Here is a 15,470-nt window from a genome sequence, read left to right as displayed (position 1 = left end):
CTCGAACGCACTTTCAACATTAACATTCCCTAAATGAACAAAAAGTTGGTTAAAAATATGTAGTGGAAAAACCTACAGAAATACCAACTTAAGACAAAATTTAAGCAACTCTTGCTTAAACAAGCTAGATATGTACTTTCATTCGAATTTATTTTATACTGAGTGTAATTTGAATAAAGCATTGAAACATTTCCGTCTAGATATTTTCATATCAGACACGTTAGTGAGAGAGAAAGAGAACATGTCATAGAGAGAGAGGGGGGAAGAGAGAAAGACACTGTAGCATATAAAATACATTATAGACTTCAAAAGTAAATCATAGTTACAGGAAAAACATTATATAACGCAATAAGGCTGTCAAGGGCGCCCCAAATTTGCTTGCAAAGTTACCCTTGCAGAGAGTGAGTCAGTCTCTTTCAATAAGGGGAGGGGTAACAGCGCGGAGAGCACCATAAGGAGCTTATCGAAAAGGGGGTAACAAGATTGTTTCTTCGAGCGTTTCGCGATGAGTAATACTTTGCTGACTTAACCGTGCGCTTTATAATGACCCGCCGAGGGTGAAATAAATCATTAAGCCATTTTGCTCAGCTCTCGTCGGTGGAAGCACACGCTGTTCTCATTAACTCCCCGCACATTTGAGGCGACAGGGACCTTTTCAGAAATATTGTCAAGCGTCAGGAAACTATCTCAGAGACATTTTCTTCACATTGTGTATAGTTTGTACAGAATTCGATTTGGAGCGGTTTCGTTTGTGTTCCGGAGAAGATAACAAGTGCTGGATTTTATCTTAAGAGTTTTGGGAGGACTTGTACATGATTCGCTCTCTAGAAAAACGATCATTTTACCGATGAGAATAAATTTGAAGCAGGACAATTACTGTTGAAGCTGGAAGTGTTGAAGTGTGCACTTTATTCCTGAATCAAAGAGTTTTATTTCTGTGTTTCCTCCTGGATTTACTGGAGAAAACTTAGACTATTTCAACCGGGAGGCGGGATTTCAATATTGTGCTAATTTTGACGAACTTGGAAAATACTTTGAGGAACCAACCATGATTACCAAACTCGCTGCTCATGCAGCGCTTTACATCACGGCGCTTTATTTCTCACTCTACGCTGTAACAAGTGGGAATGCTCAGTGTGTCGAGAATGGAATAAGTACAAATATTAGCAGCGAGCTAGTTATAACAGGAGGGAGTGTGTCCCTTTCCTGCTATGTGTCGGGTGCTAATGGACAAACGATATCGTGGGTGAGCCCCGCTGACGATCTCCTCTCCGTTGACGCCGCCATTTCAGCGAGCGCCGTGTCGAGGTTTACGATCAGCGCCAATAATGCGAACCCGGACTGCGGGGTCTATAACCTGACCATCACGAACTTGACCATGGCCGATGCGGGAACGTACTCCTGCCGACCGACGACGGGTATGAACCCGATATCGACCGAGATCGTTTCTTTCGGATACGAGCCGGCGTCGACCTATCCGGAGTGTCGGGTGACGGGAGGTAGTACCCTTGTGATGGCTGGAGACATGCTCGAGTTCATCTGCGAGACAGAGCCTGGTTTTCCCGTATGGGATCTCGCCTGGGAAAGCTCACAGTACGGCACGATCACGCCGGCGCCCACCACTTCCAACACGACCAACAGCGAACTGAAAAGTATCATGTCGTCTCTCAACGCCACCACCGATGAGAATGGAAAGATAATGACCTGTATCGCTAGCTGCCCTGATCCCGAGTGCTTAGATAAGGTTGAGCGGAACTGCAGCCTCGGGCAAATCGTCGTCGTCGACAATCCCGTCGACGAGTATTTCTTCGTTACCAACCCTTTGGTGTCGGTGACGAAGGGTGCAAATGCTAGCATCGAATGCCAAACTACGCTACCCGGGACGGAGCTGCAGTGGTTTCTTCATGAAACTGTGACAGAGAACTACGTCACTGAGACGACACCTACCGGGCAATCGGCGACCATCTACATCACGGACGTTTCGAACAGAACCGTCGAAAACCCATTCATCTGTTCCCTAAGTATTAATGGAGCTATCATCTCAACGAGAAAAGCGTTGCTAACATTCGATCCCCCGCCGACCACGGACATGCCGACTACGGTGATGCAAACAACGATGTCGACCATGGGAGGGCCGACGGCGGCTTTAAATGCGACAGAATTTGCTCCAATGAACGTAACAGCTACGCCTAGCATGTTGGTGAATACGACACTGAATGCGACAAGCCAGCAAGGTAACATGACAACGACTCCACCTTCAACCAATGTGACGGCTACTCAAGCTGTTGGTAATACGACGTTCGGAACGACTGCCGGTCCGACAATGAATGCTACGGCAGCAGCAAACACTACTCAACAATTCACCACACAAGCGCCTTTGTTGCGGACGAACACAACCAGTCTGAACACAACTCAACAGCCACAGAATACGACGCTGCCATCCACAACGATGCAGGAAGGCGCTAATACGACGGCCGGATCAGACAACACTACAGGAACCATGCAGCCCGTTAACCCCACCATCGTTCAACGCACTGTGTCAACGGTCCAATGGTGGAATCCACTGACAACTCTCTTCCCGCAACAAACCATGTTCCCTCAACAACCTACGAATGTGCAACCACGAGATCCGTCAACAGCCGCGTCAACAGCCGCGTCAACAGCCGCGTCAACAGGCGCTCCGACAACGCCAGTTGCGTCAGGTCCGACTAGCGCCATCGCCGCATTCTTCACACTCCCAGTTATCATGGGAATCGCCGCGGTCGGTGGTCTCCTCCTCATCTTCATCGTCGCGGCTATCGTCTGCGTCCTGACGTCGAGGAATCGACGCGGCGGTGGGCACGACGTCGAGGAACTAACCGAACTATCCAAGCGAACCTCCAAACCGATCCGACTTGATCCGTTTGAGGTTCCCGCCAACAGGACAACCGCATCCGATCCGACTTTCGCTGCTTTCGGGAAGGGAACGTCAACGCAAGACCTTATCAACATTGGAGATGAAAATCCGTCTAATGCGCAACAGAATGGTAGCAACAACGTTGGGAGAGGTAACAAGAACAACGGAAACGCCGACACAAGGCCACTCACTGCCAATGATATGCTCAGTAATGGTCTCGATAACCACGGAATGTCCGATTCAATTCTCTAATCGAACAATGGCAATATTTCAATTAATTGTACTCTGCCTTATTTCAAAAGATGAAGAATGTTATCTGCTTCTTTTAGAAGAAATGAGCTTCCAGTTCGAGACGTATTAGTTTCCTGTGCACAGGGTGTTGCCCTGTGGTCTAATTGTTTATACCCCAGTCACATTGACGAGACCGATATAGGATCGATAACAGAACGAACCAAAATGCATTACATCAGCTCGCCAATAATATCGATCTATTTGGAGTTAGTGTGGAGTAGGTTTTGCGCTGTGACTGAGTTGATATATCCCAGTCACACTGCGAAGTCGACTCCTCACCTAATCCAAACCGATTCATTCTTGGCCTTTCGGAGTATTGAAGAAAACAAAATCTGTCACTTGTCGTTCTGGTGTCGGTCCAGTTGGTATGACTGGGGCATTGATTTATCATGCAACACAATATCATTTAGTATCAGTCGTATGATATGACGAGTTTTGAAAAAAATCAAGCCTTTCTTTAGAAATATCACCCAATACATTTGTGAGCATTATCAGATCTTCCATTTTCCTTTAAACTCTCACAGTAATAAATCAATATCTTTTATTATCATCCGCTCATCATTATCTATACAGGGTAACCGAATGCAGTAGAGAGTATTGTATACAAAATGTATTTTTTATCAAATTTCTAAGCTGCTCTTTTTATAGTTAATCATTGATTAGTTAGTCTATAGAAGGTGTTTTGACAAATTGTTCCTTTAATTAACAAACGTTACACGTGGACATGATCAATTTGTATACATCGTTGATTAACGTTGTAAGTTAATCATCGTGATTTTGATGACTGATATCTCATCACTGTATAGTCAGAGAAGAATTTGATCAAAGATGAGATACTAGATAGGTAATTTGCAGTTGCGTATCTATAGCATTGCTTCGAATTCATACCTTGCTCTATATCATATCGAAAATCTATTACTCTTGGCCTATTTGATACAAGGCGTTAACACAAAAGAACTGATTCTAATTGCCTAAGGAATGGTACACAAAATACGATGTTTTTTGACAGACGAATACAAGAAAGGTATAGCTGTACCTCTTAATTTTTGCTCCTTAATGGGAGGAAACAGTTCCCTCATTAATGATGGATGTAATAAGTCATCTTATTTTTCATAACACAGCAAAGAACTTTCTTTTTAGGGGCAAGATATTACATCCTCAAACAATGACTCTTTTACTGCCAAATGACGGGGAGGAAATAGGCTTGAATGGTTTCTTGGCATGTTCGTCATTGTGATAATGGATCAGAACATATATTGGATTCCTTTAAATCTCGAGGTTAGTTGCAAAACATTAACTCAATTTTGGAAGAAAAAACTCTTATTGATAGGTATATGCAAAACAGATAGATAATCCTATGTCCTGATATCATGCATTAATGCCTTTGTCATTGATTGGTGAAAAGCAACAATATTTTTAACTTTTCAAGCAAAAGCTTTTTTCTTCCGATGAGGCATTTTCGCGACATTTCAACGGGTGTCTCACCTGTTTCATAACAGAAATATACTTGGAAAAAAAAGAGTCACGTTGTTAAATCTTTTGCCTCCCCCTTCCTCTTACCCTTCATCGTACCAACAGACAACTATGTTTATAATCTTAAATCGTATCGTCATCATGACTTGACATAGCACAAGGGGCCCGGAGGTATATTGCATAACATTTGCTAAAATTCGTCATGAGATGGTCGCTAACTTCCTTCTGTTTTAGTTGCTAAAAATGACTTATGTGGTTTGGTTTGAGTGTTGTCTAACAGCTGTCACGTTCACCTTTCCACCTCTCCCCCAACTTCCCCTGTCTCTTTCTCTATTTATTTCTCTCCCTCTCTCTCTCTCTCTCTCTCTCTCTCTCTCTTTCTCTCGACCCCATGATTTCGACGGATGACACACGCACACACATACACGTTGTCATATTTTTGTGGGGAAATTAATCAATTGGGTGTTTGTGTGAATATGTCAGTGTGTAACATTCTTCTTTCAAACTCTTTTTTTTTCTTTTTTTCTTGCTCACACAATATTTAAAGGCTACCTTATTTTTTGCCCAGGGTGGTTTCCCGACAAAGCAGTAGCCTGGATGTATCCAGGTCCCTAAACAAAAGATGATATAGATGAAACATGAACAGCGAATGATGACAGAATTAACCCCACAAAATACAAACAGTTGAGCAGGCTTGACTTATGTTTGACTCCTGAACTTTTGTATTCTGACCAAAAAAAAGTTTTGTTATTCATACATGTTTTCTACATGTTCTTTGTGTGTGGGTAGTTATTTCTGACTTTAGTCTATTAGGAACATTTATATGGTGACTTCATCCATTTGTTTATTGTAAATTTGATATATTCAGAAGATCATATTGTAAATCTCATCCTTACGCAAAAAAATGATCAATAACAGACATTTTACATGTTAGTTATCTAGGTCCTATTTCAACAAATTGTTCGCTTAATTTCATAACTTTTGCTTGATGATTATTACATCGACGACATTGTCGTCATCATTGTTCGCTGAATCACATTTTGATTAGATGTTATCATTTGAGGGCAATTTACATTCGTTTTATTTATATTTTAATTCAATTAAATCATTAGGTATTTACCTATCACTCACCATGATCATCACCGATATACTGATCAATTTGATAGATTATCGTGATAATTATTATTATGACATCACAATACCATCTTGTCCGTCAACGGTGCCACGATGTTTCATCTTCGTTTTACATCCAACAACTCATGCTTTCCTTTCCTAAAATTCATCATTATACATATACTCGCATTTCATTACTTTAATATGTTCAATCCATGATTTTAAATGTGTCTTTTTTATTGATATTGTCGTTGAAGATGAATTCTTAATTTGTAATGGATAATGTATGTTATGATAACGATAATGGCATTGTATAGCGCTCTTACGGTTGTTATATACCAAAACGCTTTGTTTTTAATGTTCTATCATTTGCACAATGAAAGATACGTTAAGAATTTGTTTAATGTATCTTTCATGATAACTGAATGCGATGTCGACATTGCGTTCAGTAATTATGACTTTATATCGCATGAGTTTGTAAATAGCTTAATCTAAATTTATCTTGCTATACAAGCGTTGTAAATAAGCAAATTGTACTGTATTTCGCAAATTATGAATCGAGATTTTGATGTAATATTTTTCATTGATTAAAATGTTGATATCGATGTATAAACAAGAGTCAAGTGTAATCAATTATTCATACTATGTGATATGTTAACAAACCAAGAGAAAATGAGATAGAGTGAGAGGGGCGAGTCGTGTGTGTGAGAGAGATGGGGGGGGGATAGAGAGATGATAGAGAGAGGAAAGAGAGAACGAGAAGAGAGGGGATAGAGAAACAGAAGAGAGAATGAGAGAGAGAGAGAGAATTAGAGAGAGAGAGGGATAGAGAGAGAGAGAGATAGAAGGGGAGATAGATAGAGAGAGAGAGAGAGAGAAAAGAGAGAGAGAGAGAGAGAATGATTAAAAGTTAGTGGGGTGGTTGAGACACAATAAAGGGAAGAGAGAGAGAGAAGAGAGAATCAGAGAGAGATAGAAGGCGAGATAGAGAGAGAGAGAAAAAAAAAGAGAGAGAGAGGGAGAATGAATAAAAGTTAGTGGGGTGGTTGAGACACAATAAAGGGAAGAGAGAGAGAGAGAAGAGAGAATGAGAGAGAGATAATTAGAGAGAGAGAGAGAGAGAGGAAGAAGAAATAGAGAGCGAGATAGGAGATAGATGAGGATAGAGAGGGCGTGTGGGTGACAGGAGGAGAGGGGTTTTGATCATATAGCGAAACAGTACGATTAGATAAACTTATGAACACAATTTTGTTATCCTGATTTATTATGGTAGTTGTACTCACTGAAAAAGTCAGAAATTAATGTGGGCGTAGACGAGTACGGGCATCAATACTTATATCTTACGGAGAAGCATAAGTAGAAACAAGGAAGTTGAAATTAAATGAAGGAATATAGCGTCAACATTGTTTTGGTGATTTGACTGATTGATTGACTGACTGACTGACTGGTTGATTGATTGATTTACTGATTGATTGATTGATTGATTGATTAACTGGTCGGTTAATTTGACTGATAGGTTAATTCAATACCAAATTAATTATCCCATTTCAACTCATGCGAATTGACATCCAAGTCATTATTTTATCAAATTATACAAGACAGACGTGGGCAAGGAAAAAAAAGGGGGAAAATAATAAACTTCGAGAAAAAAGAATTGAATGGTATAGAGTATAGATATAACATATAAGATATTTTTTTTTTGTGGGTAAAATGTAAATTAGGAATAAGGCCTATATCTACACCTATATTTAATTTTTCTGAGGTTTTCAAAATTGGTTGGAATATTGATAGCTCCCCCCCCCCCCCATCTCGATGCACCAAACAAACTCATTAATATCATTCGTATGTGATCTATGCATCGAAAACATGTTAATTCACCTTTCTGTACAAACGTGAGAAAAATCAGCTGGTAACAAGTGGTGCAATGCAATGTCTGCAGATCGAAGCTCTACTATAGATCGAAATTCTTGAATATATAACAATGAAACGCCCTTGAAGCATTGTCCACCCCCTCTCGGCCCCCACCCCTGAATAATGAGTGGGGGGAAAGGGGCTTAGTTGTCCTGCTTTTGAAAGCAAAAGGGGATATCCTCATTCCATCCATTTGGAAAGATGTAGACCGTACTGAGTAAGTCTACTGATGAGGTCATCCCTACGTCACAATGGTCGATCGATTGGAAAGCTCCTTCCCATTACAGAACAATACAGATGGCAGTTTGAAGAGGTGGGCGAAAGCCTTGGATGGTACGGGACTTTGTTCCTGAGACACCGTTTTTAACAATACTGTATTGTGACGTCACTGTAAGTAGCCGAACGCCCAGGAAAGTTTATTCAACCTAATTTCAGGCCCTTGTATTATAGACCGCCTACTTCCGGGGAACTACTTCTAGTAGAGTTCATAGTATGAAGTCCATTTTATTATTTAAATTCTTCCTTTTCTCCTATAAAATTCGCTTATAACTCGGTCTCATTTGATCACAATTTTCAACCGTAATTCCTTCTATCCGTTCTTGTTCCCATTCCCGCTTTCTCTATCTACGCTGTGCATTGTACAATGAAAATGAATGGTAAAATATTGCACAACAAGAAGGCAACATTATGTCCGACCAACTTCTGGGTTGTTCTAGTCGATGTTTTTTCCCCTTCAAACTCTAGTAAAATGTGATCGTGATTGGGCAAAAAAATATATACAAATTGAGGATAAATTTGGCCCAAAATTGAACGGACACATAAGTGCTCTCATGTTGGGCAATTTTTCCCATCATGATTGTATTGATTAGAGAACGTACTCATTATACTGGATAGAATTGTTACTTTTTTCTAATTCAATACGTTTGTTCAGAGCTTAAGCCTATTAAATGAAAAGATAAAAATGTTATTGCATAATTATCAGGGGAATCCTACAAGGAGCCCCTAAAACTTTCCGTGCAATGTGTAATTCAATAACAAAACACGGACCTTCGAATAATTCAAATAGTTACATGACTGTTAATCTTTATGACGTGCTAATGAGCAAGTCATGTTTTAGTCATGTTATTGGTGTGTATCATATTTTCAGCGACTCATCAGCTCGAGCGTATCAACTTTGGAAAACAGGAAACCCTCTCCCAAATCCGATTTTAATCTGAGAGATCTCGATTTCTATTGTGTCTTCAGCTTCTTCGAGAGCACGAAAATCATGCTTCCTGATTCGGAAGCCTCTTGCAATATCTAAGGTGCATTGAGGCCTAAGATCGTGTCACCAGATTGAAGAAAATGTTGATAGAATTGGCTATGGGTAATATGACGTTGTATGATAATACTGCGAGATATAAGGCAAATAAGGTGTTCTATCGTTACATCTACCGGTATATTATTTAATGTAATTTTTTGAAATCTACATTTTGTTGCATTGCAAACATACATGTAATCAATTATGAATAAAATAAAAAAATAAGATCAAATTTTTTTCTTTCAACATGAATGTTTTTATTCAATCAATATCCTAAAAAGTACGTCTTTTCTGATTTGTTTAAATGATTAAAAAAACAACAGCAAGTAACGTATAAGTCTAGCGCATATCACCTACACGTATAATGCCTACTTTTTTTAAAGCATTCGTATGGCCTCCTGTAAGGGGGAGGTAAATGGAGGGGGTCTCCCACAATTATTTTGGCATCAACTAAATAATAAATTGATGTTAAGCGTATGAGTCCGATGATAGTGTAATTTCGGCATTTACCCCCCCCCCCCCTCCCCCACATCTACAAATTAATCCACCCTATCTGCAACTCCAGAAGACTCAGACGAATATTTTGGAGGACCAACCAACCAAGTACCAAGCACTCCCACCAACCCGTCATTAGGGACTTTTAGATTTGCACAACGGAGAACGTGGACTGCCCTTTTAAGGCACTGGCAGTGACGTCACATTGCCTTAAAAGGGCAGTCCACGTTCTCCGTCGTGCAAATCTAAAAGTCCCTATTGAGGTGGATTGACATTCCTGTCCTTATCCTATAATAGCTCGAACATTATTTTTTAACGCAGTATACTTATGTACATGTATCATCATTTCCTTTGCTGATCTTCAATTACCGTGAATCCAAATATCATTGTATTCAAGTACTTAGAAGTGATGACTAATCCTGCAAATATATTAAGTCTGTGGCCAGAGGACTTAGTCCTTTTAAATTACAAAGAAGAACAGAAAATGGATAATAGAGAAAGAGAGTATTATGCCATTGTGATTATAATACAATGTATTGATTTCTTAATCACGCATTGATCTTCAAAAAGTTAATAATATTAATCGTATAAGCCATTGGATCATCATGTTTCATATGAGTCATGCATATTATTAACTAAATGATTGGATTGTAATATAGAATAGCAATTTAAATCCATTCTTCTTCACATATTGTTACAACAATCGCGTGGCATTATGTTCATAGCAAGCCTTTACAATAATTCGTTTCATGTTTATCTTTGTCCATAAATGTTATTTGACAATAGCGGATATTCAATTGAAGAGATATAGAAGGCGATTCCACCCCGGGACTATATGCATGAATCATGAGGTTATTTGAATGGCACGTCGCTGTGAAGCCCCCAACCGGAAGCCCTTACACAACAAAGTCAGTTATGTGTATTGTCTTGTCTTTAATATCCATCATCTCCATTCATCATCAATGGAACAATCGTTAGAAGATATTGTTTAATATCTATCTAAATTGCTTTCTTTATATCCGAGATATATCATTTTATGATTGAAAAAGCGTCCTGCCGCGTATCCATGTTGTTTTATCTCTTTTGGGGAGGGAATTACTCAAAGAGTAAGCACTTTCTTGCGAGAGGAAGGAGGAGGGGGGGGGGGGGTGAAAATTCGTCATCCGTAATGGAGCATTAAAATATACGCACGAAGGGACAAAGTACATAGATTTTGTTGTTGTTGTTGTTGTTGTTTTCTTTTTTTTGGGGGGGGGGAGGTGATAAATGATACCGTATGCACTTCTTTTACACATATTTGGGGGCATCTAAGGGCACTGAAAATATTTGGTGGGGGCGTGTCTTCAGCATCTATGGCTACACCAAAGAGATTGTCAGAGTTGACCATGTTTGTGAAAGCAATGCTAATATTATGTATGATGTTAATGTCCATATTAATGAAGGACTGACGATATTCACTGTTGCCCATAGGCAAAGTTGGAATAATGTATCCTAACTCATTTTCATGAAATCATTATTAGTATCACTATAGCGATATCATTTTCTATAAATCATTATGATGATAACATGTATTATTGATAGATAAAGTTCACATAGGCCTATCTTCTCAGAACTTTATAGATCAGTAACAATATAGATCATACAATACAGTTCTGAAAAGATATAACACTCATCTAGTTGGCGTTTAATTCAGTGGACCCACACGTAATAAGCCTAGATTTTAAGTAGGTTCACTTTTCATTTCTGTATTTTAATGATTAAAAGAACATTCTTTTAAGTTAGTATTTACTATTATTCAGGATATTTACTTCCATGTTACCTAAAGAAATAGTAATGCTTTGTAAAATGTATTATGCTTTGTTAACTTTTCATGGAATATGAATAAAAACAACCAATAAAATCAAAATCAAAATTTATGGGTAAAAGTGTACTTTCTTACAGTAACCTAAAGTAGAAAACACACTTTAATCCGAGGAATTCGTCCTTTTTGTTAATTAAAAAATAATAATAATCAAGAGTGAAGCTATCTTGTATATTTCAGTTGTGAAAAATTCATGGCACAACTCCTCCCTACGTGATTTATTAAGTCGAGCAGAGAATAAACAAGCATTTCCCATAGCCATGTTAAAAGCCAGAGCCAGGGGGCCCTTGATTAACGGAAGTGACGTATTCCGGTCACGGGATTAAACGTTGACAGGGGTCAACTCATTAAATACCCCAGTCACATCAACTACACCGACTCCAGACTGACCTGAGACCGAACACAAAATTACATTACCCCCAGTAGGCAAGAATCGGTCCGTTTAGAGTCGATATTTATGTCGTTTGGGCGGTGTGACTGATGTATTAAGAGACCCTTTCTATTCTGAAAGCTCTGTCTAAACATAAAAGTCGGCCGGATTTTAGGTAAGACGTGTATACTGAGTATGTCAGTCCCCCTTTGACGGTGCCTCACATCATCATCACTAATTAAGGATATTCAGCGGCAAAGCGAGGACATAGTTGCAATGAGGGGGCAACGGCATTTAATATGAGGTGGTCTTTCATAGGCGGATGATTAAATGAATTAAACTATGTCAACGATGAGGAGGAAGGTTTGGGAGGGGTAGTACCATCTCCTCCCCTTCTTCGCTGCTCTCCCGTTTCCAATTTCGTCGTTCGAGGGAGGGGTGGCCCCTGTACCTTCTGTAGCTACGCCATGCATGAGGAGACTGTTAATTATCATGCTTAGAGATCATCCTAGCATTTCCCGCTGAAACAATGCGCGCTTGCTTCGCCTCATTTCCATACAATAAGCTTTGGATTTAGTATAATTTGGAAAAAGAACGTGCCTTTCTTAACGCATTATGGAAAAGAAGAGAAAAGACTTGACATGATTGAATATATCCCTTTAGAAAATACTTACAATACATGTTCTTGCTTATTCTTTATTGCTGTTGTGAATTTATGTTCATGATTTGTTATTGTTATTATTATTATTATTATTATTATATATATTTTTTTCAACTATTGTTCCTCTTTATGTTTAAAAGGGCCTCATTGGAAGACCACTATTATTGGTGATAATGAGTCGCCCTGTCTAAATATCATAAATGAATGAATGAATAAATAAATAAATAAATAAATAAATAAATAAATAAATAAATGAAACCTGAATATGTTGACATTGTTTTACTTCCCAAACGGAACTCGTTAAAATGAAGACAGAAACTGAAGAACCAAGCAATCACACCATCATTCAAAAAGTAATATTTATCAAGACACGTCTTAAAATACGTCATAATCCCTACAACCTTAAGGATCCTTGGACCTCAACATTTATAAAGGTTCTACACTTGCCATGTGCTTCTTTAAAAAAATTAGACTTTTTGAGATAATCTTGGCAAGGATAAGTGACCTTTGATAAATTAGTCGATAGCCTAGAAATCAGTAATCTTGCATCAGCAAGGGAATGTCAGATACCCTTACCAAGATTTGTAATTTTTTAAGTATGTAAAAAGTGGTTTGTCCCGATTTATGTTTCTTGAGAATGTGACATATTAAAGTTTACATCTATAAAAGTATTCGGCAAAGGCCCTAATTCAACCAGACCATCGTTCATTCTTGAGTTACGAAGAACGCCCAAAACAATGATTTGTCCCGATTTATATTTCTTGAGAATGTGACATATTAAAGTTTACATCTTTGAGTATTCAACAAAGGCCCTGATTCAACTAGACCATTGTTAATTCTTGAGTTACGAAAAACGCCCCAAAACAATCAAAATTTGAAAGGGGTATCAATAATTTAGTTGTTAACTATATCTATTGAGATAATTTTCTTTATATGGACATCTTTGGACTTATTTATTTGTGATACGTTTTTTTGTTGCTCTATGACAGAAAGTATGTGGAATCTTATCCATTTTACAATGGACTTTTCTTAGTATGTGGCCATCTATCTGATACTTATTCTCAAGAAGAAAAAAGGAGACGTCAGTTTTGTTCTTCTTATTTGTTTGTTTATTTCTTTTCCACTTTTTATTTTTGTTATTGTCTGGGAGAATGATCTGGATGAATGTTTTCTGTATACAAGCTATACGGATCTTTAGCGTATGCTGCTTTACGGTTGCTTAGCTTATAGTTATGATATTAAGCATTATTAAGCATAAAAACAAATTAAAAATTTAGTAGTTATTGCACAACGATGAACGATCATTTTATATGTGTAACCTAAGCTTCCTATAACTATCGAGGATATTGGTGGAAAATTGCAAGTGTGTATTTTTTGGTAGCAGTTTCAACAAAATATCATTCTGTCTGACATGTGAGAGACGGTAGCAGAATATTTGTTTGCAATTTCTGTTAGGCCTCAATTAGCCTTCAAGTATGTAATAAACATTCACAAACACACAACAAAAAAGACAAATTTCGAAACATTTCCTCTTTTTTTTCTCTCTCTCTCTCTCTGTCTCTCTGTCTCTCTGTCTCTCTCACTTTATTTCTCTCTCTCTCTCTATTGCGTTTGAAAGTGAAGGCCAACTCTGTCTTCATTCAAAGGCTGTTGGACTAAAAATAACTTTGGGTGATTAAGACGATTGAGGCACATGGAACATACTGATTATAAGCTCAATTCTGATGTGCAGAGAATTTCATAATCCTCGTAATCCTATTGCCTAAGCGGGAGAAACTGAAAGTTCTGCTAACCAATATCAAATGCGACGAACGTTTGAGGTTCGGGAATGGAGTTTTAAAGGTACTTTTGATCAATAAGGCAAGAAATTATGATTGCACATTGATTGACTACAAAATAATGAATGTTCAGCATCATGGAATGATATACAGCCCATCCAAACATGATACATGTACTTGAAATGGCTATCGCGAGTCTGTAGATCTTTTAGATCTGTTTTCTTTTAGATAATTTTGTTCGTTGTCATACTCTCTAACCCCTCCACCCCACCCCTAGAAAAATCTCTCTCTCTCTATTCATCGTCCCTTCTTTCCTTTTTCCACACCCCCTATTTCATCACTATCTCTCTTTATTTTTACTTTGACACCCGTCCATCCTCTTTCCCATCCCCTCATATCTCTCTCTTTCTCTCTCTCTTCCTCCCTTCCCTCCTTTCCCATCTTCCCTTCCCCCTCTCTCTCGGCTCTCCCTCTCTCTATCTCCCACCTTCCCTCCTTTCCCCTTCCTTTCTACTCTCTCTCTCTCTTTATCTCTCCCTCCCTCCCGCCGGCCCTCTTCCCTTCCACTCTTCATACTCCACTCCTTTAATTCTTTCACAAGTTTTCTCCGTCTGCACCCCCAGGTTGCTCCCCACACGCCCCCTCTTGACAGGGGTAAGATGCCGTCTGTCGGGGGTTAGCGGAACGTGCAGCTCTTACTCATGCTTTCATTAATCCTAGTCAAAGATTATATTCCCTCAACATGAGCTGGAAAACAGCTAAAAATAGACCCCAACATATATGGTTTACACAGTTTTTATATTCATTCCACGGTACCGGTATAATGGCGCTATAGTTTGCCGTTGTTTAGGTATGTGATTGGTAATACTGATGTAAACTAGAAATGATATACAAGGAAGATATCAACTTCCAAGCATAAATTCAAGTTTTATTCCGCAATTGCATTTACTACTGCAACTTAGTATTTGTGGGTTTGTATATAGTATATATTTTCACCTACTGCGCTACTGCCACTATTACTACTACTACTACTACTACTACTACTACTACTACTACTACTACTACTACTACTACTACTACTATTACTACTACTACTACTACTACTACTACTACTACTACTACTGCCACTATTACTACTACTACTACTACTACTACTACTACTACTACTACTACTACCACCACTACTACCACTACTACTACTACTACTACTACTACTACTACTACTACTACTACTACTACTACTACTACTACCACTACTACCACTACTACTTCCACTACTACTACTACTACTACTACTACTACTACTACTACTACTACTGTA

At 38.7% G+C, this 15,470-nt stretch overlaps 1 protein-coding gene across 1 annotated transcript; it reads left to right on the top strand.

Moving 5' to 3' along the window:
* The first annotated feature begins 446 nt into the window (after positions 1 to 446).
* On the top strand, positions 447 to 6,386 carry LOC115921620. Its single transcript, XM_030979240.1, has one exon. It carries the CDS (start codon positions 1,049 to 1,051, stop codon positions 3,146 to 3,148), a length of 2,100 nt encoding a protein of 699 aa, XP_030835100.1. The 5' UTR covers positions 447 to 1,048; the 3' UTR covers positions 3,149 to 6,386.
* The last annotated feature ends 9,084 nt before the right edge of the window (positions 6,387 to 15,470 follow it).

Source organism: Strongylocentrotus purpuratus, unplaced genomic scaffold (genome assembly GCF_000002235.5).
Source record: "Strongylocentrotus purpuratus isolate Spur 01 unplaced genomic scaffold, Spur_5.0 spur5_contig_816, whole genome shotgun sequence".
NCBI lineage: Eukaryota > Metazoa > Echinodermata > Echinoidea > Camarodonta > Strongylocentrotidae > Strongylocentrotus > Strongylocentrotus purpuratus.
The sequence above is the reverse complement of the archived record's forward strand: the minus strand, read 5'-3'. Positions and strand labels throughout refer to the sequence as shown.